Consider the following 21,845-nt stretch of genomic DNA (forward strand, 5'->3'; position numbering starts at 1 on the left):
GGTAGTGGAAGCCATGTGAACATGAAAAGGAAGGCTTAAAGGAAGACAGATCAGGACAGAAGGAGAGGCCATGTTTCAGAACCTGAATATAAAATCTTAGGAGATAATGAACAAAAGTAGAAAGGAATAACCTGTCCTTTGGTAAGTTTCAAAATGGAATAGCTGTCATATTTTAAGGAGGGTGTATTCCAGGGAACTTAACACAGAAAAGTGACCATATCAAATTACACATGTATAGGGTTTTTTTATGGGTGATTTTTATATAAGAGAACACATACACATGCAAAGATTTGAAAGCATTTTGGAATAAAAATATTGGAATAAAAAATATTGAAAAAGAGCCATTTTGGGTATAAATCTATAAATGGAGAAATACTCAGTACAAATAATCTATTTGCATTTTTGTGTTTTGCTCAGTTTGTAGGACCTGTATTTTGAGTTCATATAGTCATATAGATAACTATACATAAAGACTTCATATTGAAGTTCTGATTTGATCCCAAAATCTGTTTATCAAATTGTTACTTAAAGAAGATGTTCTAATACAGTACTGTGCATTAGTACCTCTCATTTAAAAATTTGTTAAAAACAGATTTTTTTTTTTGTCCCTGATGTTTCTACAGAGTACTTAAATTTTACTCTACATTTCAGAGCTTTTCAATCCAGTGCTCACAAGTGAATCTACATCTTGATTACAGAGTTCACATTTAACAATATAGACAGCATAATGCTACTGGTAATTAAGCTTTTACTACCTGCTTTTATACAGTAGTCTGAGCTGTAGTTTTGCTTTGGTGGTTCCAATTCCTAAACTTAAATGTATTTATACCATGTTTGTAGGAAGCAGGCCTAGTCTTCGCATAAGGTTAAATACATAACACTGGAATCTCTCTGCTGTGAACATACACAAACGTGTCTATTGAACCTATATATTTTGGAACTTTGTTCTGTTGCTGTGAAACAGATTTGGAGAGGGCATTTGTGTTTCCATTTGTGAATGGTATTACTGCATTTTGAGGGTGTGCACTGATTTGTTTTGATCTAAAAGACTGCCATTTGCATCGTGTTAGGGCTCCAGTCACAAAGATTTTGTACGAGTAGAGCTGCATTCTAAGAAATTATTGTCTCTCCAGTGTCGTTTTGGTTTTTTTTCTGGCTAGAAAAAGCCTGTGTCTGTTTTTGCTGGTAGGGGCAGAAACACTTTGAACCTGGAAAATAAGTATGGTATCTTAGTTGTAATTTTAAGTAAAGGTAGTAGGTTTTGAGAGAAAAAATGCATTCCTAATTCATTACTGATTCTTTCAACACGGAGTTATGTGAGTATGTTTCAGTGCAAACAGTGCCTCTAAATTTGAGTATGGTCACTGTGTTGGAACAAGTTTAATCAGGGACCTTTCATGTGACAGAACAACTCTGAGCTGGCTCTAAGCGGTGGTTTGCTGGAACCAGGCTCGGTGATGTTTATGCAGGCGTGCCTACAGGGCTGTGTGTTTAATGCCCTTTCAGTTCAGCAAAACTTGCTTTACAAAAAAACTAAACCCCCAAACACCGTAGAGGTCTAGGCACCCTCCCAGATTTACTAATGCGGAGCTACGACAGTGCAGCCCTTATCTCATTAAAATGAGGCAGGCTGAGTTAGTCCACTCTAATCCCTGCACACTTACAGAGGAAATTGATCAGTTCTGGAGCTTTTATTTCTCTTTCTTATATCTAAATACACACATCTAAACATCCAAATATTCGCACAAGGTGTATATATTTTATATATATATATGTTACGATTATTATTCCTATAATCTGTATAGGAATATACATAGCTGTATTCGCTCCCAGTTTCACCCATGATGTTAAGGGATGGATTTGAGTGCTCGTTTTGTTAGGAATGTCTTTTTTTTTTCTTTTTTTTTTTTTTTTAGCTAAGTAGAAAAGGAGGCTTAAAATTTTTAAATAGTTAATTATATAATTTTTATGTTTTTATATATCACATTACATATACATAATCAAATTCCAGCTCGCCCCCCCTCCCTTTTCCCCCAAAAAACAACTCGCACGACAATGAAAAGTTGAGTTACCCAGAGGCTTCGGCAGGCTGCGCTTGGCGTTATTATTATTTGTTTTTCCCCGGCGCCGAGCAGTTCCAAAGGTTAGGGAAGCGGCGGTCAGGAGAGCGCGCCGGGAGCCGAGCCCGGCTGCCGCCTCGGCGAAACGCCGCGACCGGCGGCGGCGGCGCAAACTTCAGTCCTCTACCTTTGCGCGCAATCCTTAACCGGGAGCCTGCCAAGGTACCTGCCGAAGTTGGGGCCGGGCGGGAAGGCGAGGAGGAAGGAAGGGAGGGAGGGAGGGAAGGAGAGAGCGCGGGCAGCCCCCGCCGCCCCGTCCGGCGGCGCGGGCACGTCCGCGGGCTGTGCCCCGGCGGCCGCCGCCGCCTCAGGCCGCTCCCCCGTCCCCACCCTCTACCTGCCGCGCGGGCCGCGCGCCGGGCCGCCCCGGCGCCCCTGGCGCCTGATTGGCCGCCGCCCCACCAATCGGCCGTCCCCCCGGGCCGGGGGATGCATATGTACAGCCCTGCTGCATATTCATGAGCTCCGAGCGGGGCTTTAAGTCCTTGATTAGGCGCGCGGGCGAGCTTTTGGTCCCCGCCCGCCGCCGCCGCCGCCGCCGCCGCGCCCGGAGCGTGCCCGTGCCAAGTGCGCGGCGCTCGGCCACGGAAACTTTGCTTTTCACCGCGGGGGCGCACGGAGGATGGTCGCCGGGCGCACATGGATTCGGTAGAACTTTGCCTGCCGGAGCCGCTCTCCCTGCACTACGAGGAAGAGTAGGTACCGCTCCCCGCCCCCACCCCACCGCCGCACGCCGCCTGCCCCAAAACATGACAGGCGCCTAAGACGCCGGTGCAGGTAACGCTGCGCCGCGGCCGCGGGCGGGAGCCGGCCCGGGGCGCTGCGCGCCGGGGCGGGCCGGGCGGGAGGCGCCCGGCGGGAGCGGTGCCGGCGGCGGGCGAGCGCCCGGCCCCGCCGCTGCCCCGGCGCTCGCCGTCTGACAGGTGCGCGGCTCCCCGGGCAGCGCCGGCGGAGCGGCGGGCGGGAGGGACCCCGCGCCGCGCTGGGGCCACGCCGGGAGCGGCCCCGGTGCGGTGGCTGCGGCCGGCGCGGTGTGACCGCCCTGCCGGGGGGCGCCGCTCCGGACCGGCGGCCTCGGCGGCCGGGGGGGGCGGCGTGTGGCACTTGGCGGGGTCCGCGCCGCACGGCGCGTCCCTCCGCTCCTGCTTTTCCCTACGAACACTTTTTGAGGAGCCACAGTTCTTGGCTGGCACTTCTTAGGTACCTGGCGGAGTGACTCCGGCGGAAAGCGCGGCGCCCCGAACAGAACCGGGGCTGAGGAGCGGCTCCTGAACTTGATTTGAGCCCCGCAGCCGGGATTAAATGTTAGGGTATCACGGGAGCTGTCACCGGTTCATTTTTCTTTATGTCGAGCCAGTTACGTAGCTGTGTGCCGGTGTTACGCCGAGAGGGACAGTAGCGCCGCGGAGAAGCCCCGGCTGGCCGCCAGCATCGCCCCGGACGCAGCGACGGAGAGGCTGCTCGGGAGGTGACAGTGTACTATAGGTAGATGCCCACTAGCTGTCCTTACTGCCTGCACAGTGCAGGGCTGTTGATAATTAAGCCAGGCATGAAAAGTGAATCGCGGTGATTGCACGTTAGTGAAATAATACGGGAAGTAGCAAACAGCCTGGCTCGCAGGAGTACAATTTGGGAAGGGGACGCAGGGAAAACCCACTGTAATGTTCCGGGGTAAATAAAAGAAAATAAACAGAGGAGGGTGCCCTTTCAGATATGGTTTATAGATCAGTGCACTGTGTATAGTGTAAGATAGCTTCATAAATATAAGAATGCAGTTTCTACAGCTTTTCCCATAGTGACACGTTTTTTATAAAATATATAAAGAGATGATAGGTTGGGTGTTAGTTGGGCTTTTTTGTGATTTTTTTTTTTTTTTGGATGCTTTGTCCCCTCCAGCCCCCCTAAAGGAGCTTTCTTGAATTTACCTTCTTACAGCTAATTTGAATGATTAGTTTAGATAAGCCTCTTAGAGTAGATGCATTTAAATGAAATCGGGGCACATGTCTTTTTGGCTCTGGTGCAAGATTCGAACTAATTTTTTTCTTCCTCTTTGGCTCAATTCAAAGTCATCTTAAAACACTCCCAATATATTGTGTGAGTGCAGGGCTTGAGGCGTGTGGGACTGAATGGACACAGGGAAAGAACTAACATTCAGAAACATATCTGCTTCTCTGTCTCAATTAATAAACTCCAGAGTTTTACACATTAATAATATCCATAGTAATCGTGATTTGACTATATATTGTAACATGCATATGCACATGTGAGCATAAGGACATATGAAATAGGTATTGTAGTTTCTGCAGTTCTTGTGTTATGGATGAGGGTAGAGAGGATTCAAGCTTAAAATTGTCCGAACATTTTGAGAGTGCAGAGACATCTGTCTGACCATCACTAGGTATGCTTTGATTTTAAGGCAGAGCATGTTAAAGAATGCAATAACTTAAAGCCAGCTGCAGTCTTGAATTTTTGCTCTTTCAGCAATAACAATGGCACTAATAATTACTAATAGTTAATGACCTAACAGATGCAATAAATATATCTGCTCATTTTGACATATGTGTCAGTTTAATAATTTTAAATGAATCAGTGCGTTCATAACAGGAAATCTCCCTCAACCTCTGATTAAAATGTAACGTTGACTAAAGGATTATAGAGCGGACTTAATTTTACTGACTGTTTTAACAGTTGTCACAGCTGTTGGAAGAAGGAAAGGCAATTGAAACACTCCAAAAAAGGGGGGGGAGGAAAGAACGGGAGTAGTTTAGTAAATTTGAACGTGGTCTCTGAATGCCAAACATAAAAAAATGAGCAGATTTGTAGCTCCAGAAAGCTGCTGTGCATTATGTATGTTTACCTTTTGTGGCTCACTGTGTTTCATTCATTTGAACATTTAGCAGTTTCCCTACTTTCTCCATTTAAAAATGTGCAACTGCGTTTAAATGTGGAACAAATTCAGCTGTTCATGTGCATAGAGTTTCGTCTTAGAATGCAACCGATAGAATACACAGCTGACAAGAAACAAAGGTTGTGTAGAAAGGCTGTAACATTTAAAAAGTGGACATAGGTGTCACATCATGTGAATACTTCAGTGCAGTGATGGTTGGTGTACATATTTTATGTTTTTCTAACCGTTCTCATGTTGCGATGTGGGAATGATGTGTGGAGTTACCCTGCGAGTCTGTCTGGGTTATGTTTGTGTACGGATGAATATGAGCGTGTGTGTGTAGATTCACATGCGTGTATGTTTGTGTGTGTGCAGGGTGATTATATGCTAAACTTAAAAGAGTTTGTGTCAGTTTCACTCTTTAAAATATTTTGACGTAGCTTCTGATTGTTGAAGAATTTTTTAGAAGTGTCTTTCATATGTAAAGGGAGGAAAGGGGTGGACTGAAGAACACTTCTCTTTGTGAAGTGGGAAGCAGACGCGATTCCACTCCATGGTTTCTCCAAGCTTTGAAGGTCTTTAACCTCATGCATTTGTCTTATTAGATAGCTATTTACAGTTGTTACTAAGAAATAAAGCCCAAGCTAATATTCCAGTCATCAGCTCTAGGCCTCTGTACGTGTACCCGGTGTGTAAGGTGGCACAAGGCTCTGGATGGTGCAGCCAGCCCCCAAGCATGGGTGAGCATCCAGACCCTGCCTGGGCTCTCCCAGGGCTCTCCCCTTGGGCAGCAGGCAGGCCCTGGTCCCTTCTTCCTTCCCCGTTTTCGGTCACAGAGCTTTGCTCTCTTAGTTCTGATAGACTGCTGGCAAGTTTTTAAATCCTGCAGAAAGTATAAAGGATTTGTGCTGAAATGCACGTCTGGCAGCTTTTCCTTTACTGGGGCTTGCCCCTTTTTTAGTGGTAGGTGCTCATTTTAATGTGTTTATGGTCATGCTCTTTTATTTACTGAGCCTGGTGCGTTTCAGCGGTAATTAACCCGTGTTATTAGCAAAGCCCTTGTGGATATCCGTTAATTCTTTGGAATGGCTGATCATTTTTTCCATACTTTTCCCCCCTGTTTTTTCCTGAAGTGCGCTGTCCTTTTCTAATAGTCCTTAAGCTTTGACATTTCCCACAAATTTCTTTTTAGACTGAGTCAGGTAGAAGGGCATCATCCCCATAGTTCCATAATAAAGAATAACTATTGTCTTAACAAACTGTTTTCAAAGATGCTAATGGGAAGCAAAACAACTGGCAGAATCTGTAGGGAACAATTTATTTAATTATTATTTTTCAAAACACATGCTTAATGATAAGAAAAGAGATAAGAATTTCCTTAGCTTTTTTTTTGTGTGTGTGTGTAAGTGCATTAGCTGTTGTGAATATTTTGAAGTTCATATTTTAATCAGATTTCAACTTAGTTAATAGCACTTTGGGCATTTAAAAAATATTGAGCCAGCAGAAAAATACTTGTGCTTGCACTGCTGAGAAAAGATAAGGGCCACCTCATTAGCCAACCCTACTTTTGCAATTAATTTCAAATACATGGTGCTATTCATCAAATAGAGAAGGTAACTTGTCTATGATAATATTTAACAATACTTGAAGCCTACTTTGCTTAGAGTAGCTAAAAAGTATATGTCTATTCTCGCAGATATGTCAGTCCAAATGTTATGCTGCTATTTCTGTATGTTACAGAGCAAAGTTAAGATAGAAAAATTACGGTATAAAAATATAAATTATTCATGAATAAGTGATGTGATTATTCATTTTGCAGAATAGTTTTTAAAGGACTGACCCTTGACCTACAGGGAGGTTGCTTGCACCTCTGTGAAAGTGTAAGTAGGAATGAAAAAAATGCTTATTTGAACCTTTCAAGGAAGTATATCAAATAATTATTTTTTTGCTTAGAATAAATGAAAAGCATAGGATAAGTAGGAAAAACAATATGGAAGGAATTCTTGCTCCTATTGAAGCCCAGAGTAGCCTCTGTCTGTAAGATAAGCTTTGCTATGAATTCTTTTTCACAGGAAATTCATGGAGGGAAGAAACAATAAAATGTTGATCCGTTACAAGTGCATATGAGCCTCACGCTACCAAGCTCTCTAGAGGAAATCTGTGATTATGCCGGGCCAGTTTGTTCAGTTTTTATCTTTTACATCCACTGGCCTTGTATTAAATTGTCATTGTCCTAAAGCACATGAGAGAGAAATGAATTGCATTTCTCAACATGCACTGACAGTGAAATATTTAGCCTCTCTGTCTCCAATCATACTTATATGTATGTTTCATGGTGCAGGGATGACACCAACAGTCGCTGCAGCTTGACATTCCACTTATTACGTGTTCTTTTACATTTTGTGTATCGTCTTTTAGGCTTGAGTTAGGCAGTCATACGTGTTAGGCAGTCATATCTGTAGCAGCACGTATGTATGTGGTTTTGTTTTATATATTTGCATTTTATGTGAAATCCTCTGCCTATGCACAGCAAGTTTTGTGTTCAAATTCGTTTATATCTATGCCTGTGTGTGTGTTACAGGTATATAGTGTATTCCTTACGCAGTTTTGGCAGGGCACGTCTATTGTTGTGTGTATGCACACAGACATGTATACAGTAAGTATATATATGCAGAGCTGTATAACTTCCCTCTATGCAGTTGCTTGTCAAAATCCAGCTGCTTTTATGTGGTTTTATGTTTTTTTTTTTTATCCATGAGGAGAGAGCTGGTCAGCAATGTAAAGTGTTTGCACCTGATTTTATACCAGATTCTCCATCTACTCTAGCAATTTTTGTATTGTACTCACAGTTTTGCTTTTAAAAGATGCTGTATTTTTTTCTTAAGATTTTCTTATTCTAAGTCAACGAATATAATAATATTTATTCATATTCCTGTAAGTTTTGGCTGTCAAGTGGAGAAATATTTTTTCAGCTACATGTGTTCTTGGCTGTATTTACACCTAAAGAATATAATTATTTTAGGGGGGGATGACTCCTACATATGGTTGTTAATATACATCATGATGTCCTCAGGCAAAAATATAAAGTAGACATTCAATTGTAATGGTCCTTAGTCCTCTCCAAAAGTCCTGTAGTTGTGGGGATTTTGTTTTTTTGATTTTGTTACAGGTTTTTTGTCGAGAAGTAAAAATTCTGTGAAACATTAAAGAAAAATATGAAACTGAATTGTATACTGCTATTTTAGATAGCATTCCGTAATTATATTTTAAATGACTTGGTATTGCCTTTTCAGTAGCACTTTGGAGTGTAACTTTTCTAGAAATGGTAGATCGCTGCCTTTTGACATGTACGTCTTCTGAAACAATTTATGTATTTGATATGTTGCAGAAGCTCTAAATCTCTTGGGTTTGTTTACATAACACTTGTAATGTTTTTTCAACTAATTCTTATTTTCTTCAAACAAAGAGGGGCTTTTCTCTTTGCTATTCCTTAATATAGCAGGTTTACATTAAAGGGAATCTTGTCTAATTTCCAATTATTTTCCTGTTTTAAGTAGCGTAGCTTTTTAATCAGAGCATCGTTTCCCACTTCTTTTAAAATTGATATAAAATTAATTTTTTCACTTCAGCTTCCTATACTTGCTAGCAGAAACATCTATTAAGAGCCTGATGAAAATTAGAGCAATATTGGTACTTTCACATGGTGTAAGATAAGCATTAGCTGTTTTTCTTTACCGCTGAATGTCTGATTTTTACCGTGGGTCACCATCCTGAATTTGTATGAAATCTTGATGAAATTCGTGGATTTAGATAAAAATAATTTATGAGGCAAAACAAAACAAAAAATTCGTACTTTTTGTGACACTAACACAGAACTTTAAATATGAAATTGGAGAAGGATCGCCATGTACTGTGGTAAGTTATTATATCAGGGTGTATGAAATAGAAGTTCCTTGTTCTCGGTCTAATTGAGCCATTTATAGTATCCTTGTACAGAATTGTGCACATTTATTTGTATGATAACCTGCTGAAATATAATTAGCTACCCTATGCATGTGAGAATAGTCCAAATATATCCTTTTATCATACATTAAAAATTATATTCCCTTTCCCTGGGTAAAACTCTATGCATCTTTGAGTGCTGTCTTTATATGGGAGGGCATAAGATTCTCTTAAAGAGTTTTGTTCTGAAACCAAACTTTAAGATAAAGTGATTTGAGGTTTTTTAGGTTATTACTCTGTAGCTTAGAGTGGATGTCTCTTTACTCCTCTGTGTCTTTTCATGTTGCTGTAAGTGGAAAAAAACCCTGCACATCTCCTTTTCATCATTTTGATTGGAACTACATACCATATGTAATGTGTTTTGGCAGCACTTACCTAGCCAAAGAAAACAAATTAATATTAGCCATGCTGAGGAGTGTCAGAAGTATCACAGATGTGTCGATTTAGCTTTGCTCCATCACACTCTCTTTCCTTAAACAACTGGTCAAGCTGTCGCAAAATGTAGTGTGGGCTACAGTAAGATTCTAATAGGTGTGATCAGAGATTGATGGCTTTGGCAAGTTAGGATGAGAAGATGATGTGGAGTTGCTGTTTCTTGTTTTGAACGTCCTCAGAAATAAAACCCCAAATAAACAAACAAAAAACAAGGAAATAAAAATTTTTTAAAAAGTAAAAATAATTAAAAAATTATAAGCCAGTTGTGTGTGTGCGCTCCCCCCTCCAAGCCAGCTAGACATGAAACGATTTAAAGTCCTGTAGATGTAGAGATGAAAAAGTCATATCTAAAATGTAGTGCTAGCTTGTTCCTAAGCATTTCCAAAATTCCTTCCCATAAGGTGCCAGGACGGGTGAGGAGGAGGTGACTTGTTTTATTCAGACCATTCTTGTACGTGTTATTGCTGCTCTTTCACGCCTCTCCCCCTATTTCTGGGTTTGTTTCTAGAGCTGTTTTTGAAAGAAACACTTTTTTCCATCTCATGTGAATATTTTTAAAGAAATACAAGACACGAAAATCTAATAAAAACAATACTTAACAAAATGGTGAAATCGTACTCCTTTATGTACTCTTGGCACGCTGCTACTGGCAGTTTGTATAGTTCTCCATATACTGGAAATGTAACAAAGGATCAAGCAATTTTCTGTGTATTCTTTATTTACTTTTAAATTTTTTTCTGTCATCAAATTGGCTGCAGGATTTGGTCCTATCTTTGTGGAGGATGAATGCCAATCTCCTTTTATGTTTAAGTTGATATTTTATTGCTTAGGGGGACTGTGATATACTCAATTGACAAGTATTAACGCTAAAATAGTTTTCAGAGGAATTAATTTCAGAAAGTCTATGAGGTTTCTTCTGCACAATTATTTTTCACTTTTAAGGAAGAAAAAAAACAAACAAAAAAGGATCTAGTTAAGGGGAAAAAAAAGGCTAAAACTCATGGGCCGTCTAAAACAGATTCAGAGCGTATTTCCAAAAGCAAGTGCACAAGCACTGCTAGTAAAATTATCTCTGGAGAATGGTAAAATTCTTACAGCAAAAAGTGGATATTTCCCCCCCACACACACACTGTGGTAGTTTAATGCTCTGTGAATGCAAGATTTCCTCTACTGAATTATATGCACTTTTCCGTCAGCGGAAGAATTCCCTAGCAATGTTCTCATAGCAGCCGTTAAGTGGTGGGACAGATGAGATGTTTTGAAGTGGCATGAAATGCCATGTCTTCAACCAACTGTTCCCCTGAGCGTTAAAGGGCTGAGAATCGGATTTCCAGTAGCTGAGTAACATCCAGGGACACCCCATTGCTCTTCTCCCAGGAACTGCTTGGGCCCAGTTGGTGCTGGGTGATATTTACAGAGCAGAGCAGCCACTGTCAGTGGCTGACATTCGGATGAATGACACCTGTCCCATCAATCACCAGGCCGTGGCGTCACAGATGGAGAAACAACAATTGGCTGAATTACCCAGTGCTGCACACTTGGCTTAATTCAGCTCATTGTTCTCCTACAAATCTAGAGGATGGCTAGTTCTGTGCCGGGAGCCCAGGCAGAAGCACAGGATGGGCTCAGGTGGTGGCACGTGCCTGGCCTTTGCTGCTCCATCAGAAGTACTCAGGGATAGGCTGTCAGTGGGAGGGGGTGGTGGGAAGGAGCCTCCACTCAAGGGCTGGAGCTTCAGCTACTAAAGAAGGCTGTAATTAATCAAAGAGCTGAAACTCAGGATTTCTCCCCGTGTTCCAGAACTTTTCATTTAGCTAGCTGAAAGTGCCCGGTGCACAGCCAGGTTAATGTTTAACTCTTGCAGTGCTGCTCTTGTTCTGAGAATATACTGTCATCCTGAGAAGAGTGAAGGGAGATGCTGTGCCTATTTCCTATGTCTGTGCAGTAAGCAAAATCTTCAAAACCGTGGCCCTTCTGAAGTAGTTGATCTTGTATTATTCCTCAGTAGTTAGCACTGAAAATTCTGTATCTGAGACGCTGAATGAAAAGGACAGTTGCCGAGAGGCTTGTTTGGGGTAGAGTGTTTTTTTGGTTTGTTTTTGTGGGGATCTTTTAGTGCCAAACGAAAGTTGGATCGTGAAAATCAGTCTCGTTACAGACAAAAACAGTAAAGGCATTTAAATGCTTTCAGACGCTGCAACCATTTTCCTTTCTGTCTTTCACTTTCTCACCCCTTGCAAATCAGAGACAGTTCCTAGAGGACAGGAGAATAAAATAAACAAAAAAGAAATTATTTTTCTACTCTTAAGGCCTGTGTCAGGTCTGTTTCGAATGCATTTGAATCCTAGTGCTTCCATGCTCTTTTTCAAGTAGCACCAGATAAATACCTATGAAATACTGAGATGAAAGTGATCATTCTTACTTCACAAAATGTTTCTCTTTTTCTTTTTCTTCTCCGTGTCCCTTTTGTGTTAGGTCTTATGGAGTGACTGTATTTTTGTTCTAAGCTAATTCACTGCTGCTGTTTTGGTTACAACTAATGTCAAGCAGAAAACCTGTAACATGCCAGAAACAGACTACAGTGTGTTGAAGACACAGCTTACGTTTGATTGTGTGTAAATACAGTTAGTTAGTTGGGTTTATCTGATAGCCTGGCAGAAAGAGAGAGGAGCAGTACAAACTGTTTTCAGTAACTGTGCTGTTCATACACCTGATAAGATTGAGAGTGCTTTCGAACTACTGATATGCTTTGAATAAGAAAAGAATAATCACATCCATTGGCACTGGCTTATCAGGAATGAAGTAAAATGCCAGCACTTTTACATTAGCAAAAGTAAATGTTTTAGACACTTTGGGCCGTTTTTCCATTTAAATTAAATAGCTGGGTGCTTTTGAGTGTGCTGTAATGAATGGAAGGATTTATTACCTTGACAAAATTACAGGTGAATGTGTTTAGAGAGGAGTCCTCAGCAACAATAACAGCTCTTTTGATAAGTGGCTACATCTATTCATGCTTTTGGTAGAGATTCAGTAATTCTATCCTTTCTTTCTCTGTGAAGTGCAGTGGCTAACTTACAACGTGCAGTTTTTCATAGTGTAACATACTTGTGCATTTTGTAATATGCTGGCAACACGTTTGATATTCGGCATGTAACACGGCTGTTCATAAAATAATCCTTGATCATTTACTAGTGTGTCCTCTGCCTTCAGTTGCTGTGTATTTTCATGTTCGAAAAAGAATATATCTCAGTCTTAGCTGGGAAGGGAAAGTATGATTCACCATTAACTTACCCCAGCAGGCATGAAAAATGCTCAGATGCACTATTATCTGATTTTTATTTTTGTACCTTTTCAAAATTTATTTCTAGGTTCTTTCACATGCTTACAATTAATTTTGAGATATTCAAATTTGATGAATGATAGTGCGAGAACATATTTGATTGATTTTTGGATTATTATTGATTACTGTCAATGAGATCACTGTGACACACTGAAATCAATGATATGTGATTAAACCAAGGCACCACTGTTCTATACATTAGGTAGCAGTCGGGAATTTAGGAACTAAATGTTCACAAGCTATAAATTGAGAAAATGTTTAGATTTAAATAGCCCTTTGTTTGGCATTTATTCACCAAAATATGTTTCTTGGGAAAGTTAGTTTTCCAAAGTGCAGGCTTTCAGTAAAAGAAAGGTCATTGATTTAAGGTTTATTAAATTTTAGCTAAAAACAACAGGCTCCATTTGGGTGTAAAATAATTTAAGTACTTACTGCAGGCAACCTTCATGCTTTAGAGCTGTTGCTCAAAGGTTTCATTCTTCTATGAAGATGTCAACTGTAAATATAAAAATGCATCACTGAAAATGTAATGGTTTAAAGATTCTAACTGAAATAAAAATTCCTGCCTGGGGAAAGCACTATAATCAAAATAAAGTGGTCTTAACTTTTTTTTTCCTGTGGAGGCTGCACTTGAAAAGAGTGCTTCAAGGCAGCAGGTAGCAAGGTTGGTAGGGAATGCCAATTTTTATTTATTTATTTATCTGCTCTCCCCCACAGATGATGATAGTCTAGCTTTGGAATCAGTAATACACTTCAGCCACTAATACGAGGCAATATGTAAGCTGCTGCCGCTTCCGAAATGCAGTATCCTGGCATTTAAGTCAACTTTATAATCTGGCAAAAACCCACTTGGCAATATTAAAATCTAGCTTCTGAAGCACTTTTATTTCTGAAAGCTTTTTATGTCTTTTTATATCTTTTTAGCATATATTAAATTTCTTAGGAGCAGTGGCCAGGATGTACACTTGATGGATGACTGGGGTGGGGAGTCTCCCCCACCCCCTGCTTTTTTTTTTCCTTCCCTCTAATTTTAAAAAGAGGTGTGATACTTGCGCATTAGGTAATGCTGGAACACAAATACTGCAGATGCAGCTGTTTGACAAAATTAATGGGGGGGGGTTGTACCATTGTTAGGTAGGTTAGCAGAGATTTGCCAAGCTAAGAAGGACAGCCTGCTGCCAAGCCCTTGCATCTGTCTTGAAAAATCTTTTGCTTCCACTGGTAGTGGACTGATTCAAAACTAAATGGAAAGAATGCCATTCATTTTAGCAGGTTTTGGATCAGTCTCTTTAATTGATTTAAAAAAAATGAATGATTTGGTAGTATTTTAAAATAAATCAATGAAGAAATGGAGCCTATGTCCAAGGACTCACTGCCAGGATGTGACATTTGCACTAGTATAGAGTTGCCTAAGGGAGTGTGACCAGGAAATAGTAAGATTACCCCATAATATTTTCTCTGTGAGCTTAAAAGCAGTGTTGGCATTATGCCCATATCTTCAGCCTTGTGTTGCCTAAAGAGAAGGTAGAAATCCTTCTGATGGAGATGGTAAGACAAAGTGAGACTGAACCCTTTTTTTCTTGGTTTTACGTCTGAATTTCAAGAGAGGTTGAAATGCTGAATTTAGGTGAAGATTAATTGGTCTTGGTTTGTTCCTGGTGATGAATTTTGGATGTAAAGCTGTAACATGGAATACATATGTCTGCTTGATGCATATTACCTTCCTATATATATGCAGAAACACCTTGGTGTTCCTATGCAGAATTCAGAAGTCACAAAGGATGGTCACTCAGCGTGTCTCTGCCGATGAGATGCAAAATAAATTTTAATAGATGGAGAATTGCCTTGACTGGCCTCCAACCAACATTTTATTTATGAAAGGTTCATATACTGTTTAAGAGATATAGGAACTTGGCTCTTGGACAGAAAACATTTTTCTCTTTGTAGAAAGAAGTAGGCCAAGATGGCTTAACAGGATAAAGGAGACAGAGTTCACTCTCCAAATATTCTGATGCTAGGTTATGTTTATTCTAGTCATATGAGGAGTACCTTAAAGTAGGTATGAAAGTACTTTGTCCTGCCCTCCATTTTAGAGACTTTTCCAGTGCAAACTTTGTTATATAGGTAACAGTGCCTACATCTGAGTCTCTGAGTTGGTAAATATGCATGTGATTTCTGTCCCTGATCTCAGTGCGCATTTTGCATCAATGTGTTCGCCAAACAAAAGGTTTCTATTTTCATTGAATTTCCTTTCCTTGAGTCTCTTATTCTCCCTGGCTGTGAGCACTGTGTAATTTCAGACCTATTCCTTTAATCACAGATCACATTTTTGTCTCTGATAAAGTATTCAATCTTCTATACAAATGAAGCCATAGGTGTGTTTTACTGCTGGGATCAATGGAAGGAAGATCTTAATGGCCTTTTTTTTTTTTTAGTGTTTAAGTGTGTAGAATAGTGTTGTGATTAAAAAACAAAAGCTGATTTCTACAACAGTAGCCTTTTGAATTTCATGTGGAAATATGCTGAAGGAAGTTTTTTTTTATATCTGCAAAAGCCTGTTTCTCTAACTTTCACAACAGGATGCATTATCAACATTTAGTACTTTTGTTAGAGCAAAGCCTATTATTTTATTAGGCACAAAGGAAAAGGTGAGTTGCACGGCATATATTTATAAAGGTTGTATCCATGATATTTATCTCTGATATTTGCTATCTGGAGAAGACGTAGAAAAGCTAAGCATGAGGACTAAATAAAAACATATGCACTTAAAACCCAATTTTAAATTTTTAATAGTCGGGAGTAGCAGAGTAAGGAAAATGAAGCAGGAATGTCAGGTCTTCCCTTTTACAGTCTTTGTACAGCAGTTGGAGTTTTGTTTCCACTTAAGTGATTAGTTTTTTGTTGGAGCTGGTGAGGATTGTCTCGGAGCAGCACAAACCACAACCCATCAGCAGGCTGCTAGTCAGCAGCAGGTGTGAACAACATAAAACAGGATTAACGCTGAACCAGAGTGTGCACTAAAAACAGAACCCCTGCCTTGGTTTTACAAGGGCAGTAAGATAGAAGCACTCTTGTCATGTTTACTAAACAGTGTTTAGTGGACTATGTAAATGGCTCTGCTCAGCTGCAAAGAAATAAGTGCAAGAATTACTACATATTTGAGATTTTTAAAGACACTTTTACCTCTTTTAAGAGTACTGAGTACTCTTCTGTTAATGTTAAATCGAAGGCAGAGAGGCAAATGTCAAGGTGTTCAAAGTTAGCGCTTCAAAACTGAAGCAGAGGGAAGGGAAGATGGAATGTCAGCATTCGGCATATTAACTTTTTTGGTCATTGACATAGTGGAGGAGGTAGATTTTATTGTCTTTTTGAAATTACACCTTTACTACTTAGGGTTTAATGTCTACTTATTTCTTCTCTACACAATTTCTTTAAAAAGGCAGCTTTTCCATTCCTTTGTATTTGTGTTTGGGAGATTTTAGAATGGTGTATTTATTATATCCATTACATTCAACATCAAAATCTGCCTTCATTTATGCACTGTATTAAAACTAAGGGGATACATTTGCAGTGAAAGCAGAATTTACTTGTTGTTATACATTAGGATTGTTTATAAGCTATTCACATTTCCCTGCTTCTATCGGTATATTACATGACCAGAGAAATTTTCATGTTAGGTAAAGATGTATTTAAGGTCAGAGAATTTTTTATAAATGCTGTGTGTAATTCTACTAACATGTGAGTTGGTTTTGTTGCCCCCCTTTTTTTTTTTCTCTTTTCCATTATTCCTGGACCAGACTTTGAAAAGAGGTTAGTATCTATCAGGCTGCATTTACACTATATACGTAGTTTGATTTAAAAAAGAAACATAACAAACAAAAGAAAAGCAAGGTGGGAAAAAAGGCAAACCCAAAAAACCCTCAGCAGAAAAACCTTGAACAAAATAAAAAAAACAAACACCCAGTTCCAAACCCCTCAGAAACCAAAACACCAACTCACGAAAAACACAAATCGTTTCTCCTGAAGTGGTTATAATTTTTAGGAGTTCTACAACCTTAGGAAAAATCATGACATCTGTGTGCAGAACTCTTAAGAAAAATTTGATCCTTTTGAAAATCAACCTCATGCTATTTAGTTTAGTCCATGTTCAGTATAATTATGTCTTCTTTCCTATGGTGTTCTCATGAGATTGGGATTGACAGTTACTTTTCTCATAGAACAGAATGAACTTTTTTTTTTATCATTCAGTCTTCTCTCATAAGACTAACTCCTTGCAAGTTACCAGGTTATAGATATGTATTTACCCATGCTTGCTTTTTTTTTTTTTTTTTTTTGTCTTCTGAAATGCCTTTATGAACAATAGCTGCTTTTGTAAAGTCCACACTATGTCTTCACAGACACCTCTGCAACTCAACTCCTTTTGCTGTGAGAACATCCCTGTACGCCTCCTTAGAGAGATACAGGTCTGATTTTTGGGGGGATACCTTGGGCAGCACATGATGAGAGCTTTGCTTACACAAGTTGTCCACAAGGCAATGGCAAGTGTTACCCAAGCGGGAAGATTACATTCAAAGCTTAAATTTGAAGTTAAAGAGAATTGAATAGGTTTGTTTAAGAGCAAAAAGTAGTCAGGAATTAGTGTATTTTCTAAAATACCTGGAGTACTCACATTACCTTATTAATTAGTGGATCTAAATCCATTAGACGCAATCGCTTTAATACCTAAACTGTGAAAATATGCCCAAACCAGAAAGAACATAGTACTGGTCTTGTGACCTTGCAAATATAATTTCATTCTTTCTTACTCAATTTTTCCCTCCACATACAGTTAAGTACACAGTTTCAGTGCTAAGAATATAAATATACATGGTAGTTTCAACAGTGAGTTTTGCTGATGAAAACAGAAGGCAATTAATTAATTTTTCAGTGTATTAACCTTATCAGTAGTGAGACAAGCTTACCAATTTAATACACTTTTTGAATCCAAGTTTGATTCTGTGATTGCTGCTCCAATAATGTGCATGTTCCTGTTGTGACAACCTGGCAATGGCTGAGAGGTTTATTTTTAAAGAGGGTGTTCCTGCATGTTCAGAGTTCTGTTCATCTATCGTTGTTGAGAAAACAGCTTATATCATCATAGCAAAATCATGACTTGTGTGATAATGTTTATAAAGTGCACTGCTTTTACTGGCTCTTTGTGATGTTGTAAACTGGTTACTATAACGTGCAGTGCTTTTCTGTAGCTGGTAGTGCATAGTTCACCATTTCTGTTGCATAGTTTTGTCAGTTTGCATGTATGATCTCTGTATCCTTTGACCTCTTTCATTTTTCTTTTTTTTTTTTTCCTCCTCTCTCTCTCTCTCTCTCTTTTTTTTTTCCTGCTTCCTTTTCTGAGAGGTGGTAATATAAAACCTTGAAGTTCAGGATTTTCAGTTAGGACATGTAAGCATACAGAAGTTGTGCTGCTTATCCAAAGTTTATCCTAAGTGCTTAACCTCTTTGGCCTCAGAATCAGTCTGGGCATCCCATGAAAGCAGTCTGTCCCTTGAGGTTTTCTGTAATTCCTGGCTTCTGCCAGGTCAGGAATAAACAAGAATAGACTTTTTGATAATGCTGCTATGTTTTCTCCCTGGGCCAGATGAAACTAGATGCTGTATTATTATGTTTATTATTATTTGAGTCCCTAATGAGTGTATTTAAATCTCTGAAGAGATAAGTTGCTGTTTGTTTCATGCTTTAGTTGCCAGTTTGGACCAGTTCTCCTTTACCCATGCAGGTTTATTTACAGTCAGTTTCTCTTACTAGTTATACCAGTATGCTCAGGGGGAGCAGAATATTACACAGGACATGTCTCAACTTAGACTTTTTCTTTCGTACAATCATGTAATTGCTTATTCTAATTAAAAAACCCCAACCCCCCCAAAAAATATTTTTACGCAGTAGTTGAATGTAATTGCCAATCAATTCCATATAATGTACCCTGTTAGTATTAATATTATGGTCATATGAAGGCCCCTGTCACGCTACTGTCTTTGCTGTACAGTGTGTAAATGCACAGGTAGTTCCTATTCAAGGGCTTTGCTGCCTACAAATACAAACAATTCATGAGAGCTGCTTTTTTAATATGGCAAGTACAACCATACTCTGTATGTGTGCATATATAGTTGCATAAAATTTGTGTGTGTGATTTTGTATTTTTAATTTCAAGTACACCAAGGAAGGCTAACAAGGAAGTGTGGGTTGTTTTATTGCAGATGAGCAGAAATCTGTGTGGTGTTTGATGGCGAGGTGGGTGGTGTCACCTGTGTCAGCTCAGAGAAGGTGCAGTTAATGAGAAGGAGGTAGAGGGAAAAGATCTGTGAAAGGGAAACAGACCAGGGAGCAACAGAGGCTGCTGTCGCTGACATAGCACAAGGGGTGTGGTTTTGATTTTGAAACAGTGATTTCACTTTATACACTGAATCAGTTGCCTGCTGACTTGAACAGGAAAATGAAGTTAATTACTTCTGCTTATTTGGACAGCAATACATTTTGTATAAAAAGGGCAACTTCTGTGATACAATGATACTGGTGCCCCTCAAACTCTGCCAGATGTGTCATCAGATTTCTTTTTTTTTTCTCTTTCATGTATTCTTTTACAAAGCACGTATTATAATTTTTTGTGTTTTTTTCTTACTATCATCTTCAGTGTGTTTTGCCCAATGTTCCAGAGAGGAAAACATCATATTAAATTGTTAATTTTTGCAGTCAAAGACAGACTTGCTGCCTCACCTTTTGTTTGCATTTTCCATAGTAGTATCAGATATTTTGTAATAAACTTACTAGTTCTATATATCTCTTGGGATGGGAAGCAGAAGAAATTCAGTCAAGAAACATACTTACATAGATGGAAACTGAGGCTTTTCACTGTATGTAGTGAATATTATACTAGCTCTTAAGACTTTATCTTCTGGTACATAGTCACAGTTTTTAGATGCATGGATTTATATATGAAAAAATTAAAACAGTTGCCCGTGAAAGCACAGAAGTATTTGGGAATTGAAGATGAATCAAAATTTTTGTGAAGTCATGAGTTTAAGATCTTGGTGAGATTTCAGGCACGTTTTGTTTTATGCACAGCACTCAGGAGGCTTGCTGGAGAATAGAGATGGACTTTTCTCCTTCAAGGGAAGAGAGAAGGGAAATGCTTCTTACACACTCTTAAGTAGATTGCATTTCAGTTTAAAAAGCAAATAAGCATCTGGTCATTTATTTAACTAGTTCACATAGTATTGTATGTAAAGGGTTTTTTTCCCCTCTGCGTGCTGCTTTCTGCTACACTGATGATAATGTACCTGGAAGGAAAAGGCAGTCCAAGCTGAGGCAGCCAGCGTCAGACAGGGCGGTCTGCCATCTGTCCCACCTGCTGCATTCATGTGTCCATCTGGTTACTGCAATAGCTCATTGCGGGCTTCAACAGAAGAACATTGAGGCTGAAAAGAAGGCGGTGTGAATTATTTAGGTAGCTAGTGTAAATAAAGAGAGGGGGAGAGGAGCGAAGGAGGGGAGTTGTGAGAGGGAGAAAGCACTCTCTTACTCCTAGATGCTCTGGAATGTGTTAATGCATGAGAGCATTTGATTTGCATATAGATTTAGATGTATAGATCATTGTGAAGATTACAAGCCAATGAGTTTTATCTAGATTTAGATAGCTCTCAGCCTGGTTTGCACATAAAATATAGCCAGTTTCAGGAGGAGAATCTTTGGGGACTTTAAACCTAAGTGAAACTGATGAAATGTAATGCTTTTAGGTATTAATTTAGCAGAAATAAAATATTTCCTTTAAGGGCTTTCTGTGCCCTTTGTTAACCAAGAATTTATAACTGCTTTGCATAGTCAGTGCTTTATACACACTCTGTGGTTTTGATTTGGTTATAGTTACATTTGTAGTCATCTGTACTTTATTCTAAGAGGAAAAGCAGTTGACACATGCTTTTCCTTTTCCTTATTCTCTCATGTTTATCAGGTGAAGATTAAATCCAGTCATCAAACAAATAATTTTCCAGCTGTCAGTATATATATATTGTTACACAGACAAATATATATGCTTTTCTGCTGCATAAATGTACATAGAACACTTAAATATTTTTAGATATTTTTAATGGAGATGAGAAAACAGAATTTCATAGTTACAGTGGCCTTAAAAAATAAATAGATTTATTTTCAGGTTGCTTGCTTGAATTTCAAAATGACCACCAGAAGGTTTAGACTATGGTGGATTATTTATTGCTAAAACTGAATTATTGTTAGAAAAGAAAAGCCATTAATGCTGGATTTGAGCATAAAAGTTCATTTGCATCATTCTGTTCTAGGCATTCTAATAATAGTGGTGCTGTGTCAGATTTTTTTTTAATGTTTGAAACATTAGTCCAGTGCTGTGTTTTAAAAAATAAAAGATTGGCTTCATACTTGGGTATATTTCCTGATGTCAGATTCTTCTTCCTTTTGAATCTTAAATGTCAGACTTTCCTGGGCCAAAGAACAAAACCAGGATCATCGTAAGAGGAATCCTTGAAATTGTGGGAGGGTTTTGTGCCATTGTTTTGCCTGGGTTTAGATCTGCAGAAGAAAGGGACACAGCATCTTGAAATCCTAGCAGCCTGGCTACTTCTCTAAGATTTGCATGAAATTCAGCTGCAGCCTTCAAAGGGATTTGAGTGGATTGGATTCTTTAAGGTTAGTCCATGTCAAACCTATTAAGTTCAATTCACATGCAAAACCCTTTTTACGTTTTTTTTTTAAGCCAATAAGGCTCTAACTACTATTAAGGCACATCGTGTACTTGCAGTAGAACGTACATGGTAATGGATCACCCTACTGGCACGTGTAACTAACGAATAATCCACTTTGTCATCTTTCAAATTAAAAGATTCTGTGTCGTGTATCTTTCTCAGATTGAAGAAATTTTGTTTGCAAAAGTTGAGATCCTGGAGAGTATTTTAAAGTATCTGAGTCAGTCTGAATATCCATCTTATGTCTAAAATGTGATCCCCCCCATTAAATGAAGATTAATTTAGCCTTT

The 21,845-nt window shown here is 39.3% G+C and overlaps 1 protein-coding gene across 11 annotated transcripts in view; it reads left to right on the forward strand.

Moving 5' to 3' along the window:
- Positions 1-21,845, forward strand: part of ESRRG (estrogen related receptor gamma) — a 377,135-nt gene that overhangs the window by 211,247 nt on the left and 144,043 nt on the right. The window contains exon 1 of one of the 11 annotated variants that reach the window (XM_039378795.1): positions 2,260-2,282. The exons of 9 other annotated variants lie outside the window; for them this stretch is intronic. Coding sequence is in view for 1 of the 2 variants with exons in the window: in XM_027739479.2 (XP_027595280.1) it covers positions 2,760-2,815 (56 nt within the window). In the remaining variant the exon portion in view is untranslated. Of the gene's footprint in view, positions 1-2,259; positions 2,283-2,730; positions 2,816-21,845 lie in introns of those variants that run through there. One more of the 11 variants, XM_027739479.2, reaches the window with a different exon arrangement.

This window comes from Pipra filicauda, unplaced genomic scaffold (assembly GCF_003945595.2).
Source record: "Pipra filicauda isolate LSUMZ 115617 unplaced genomic scaffold, ASM394559v2 scaffold147_size4022426_pilon, whole genome shotgun sequence".
Classification (NCBI taxonomy): Eukaryota; Metazoa; Chordata; class Aves; order Passeriformes; family Pipridae; genus Pipra; species Pipra filicauda.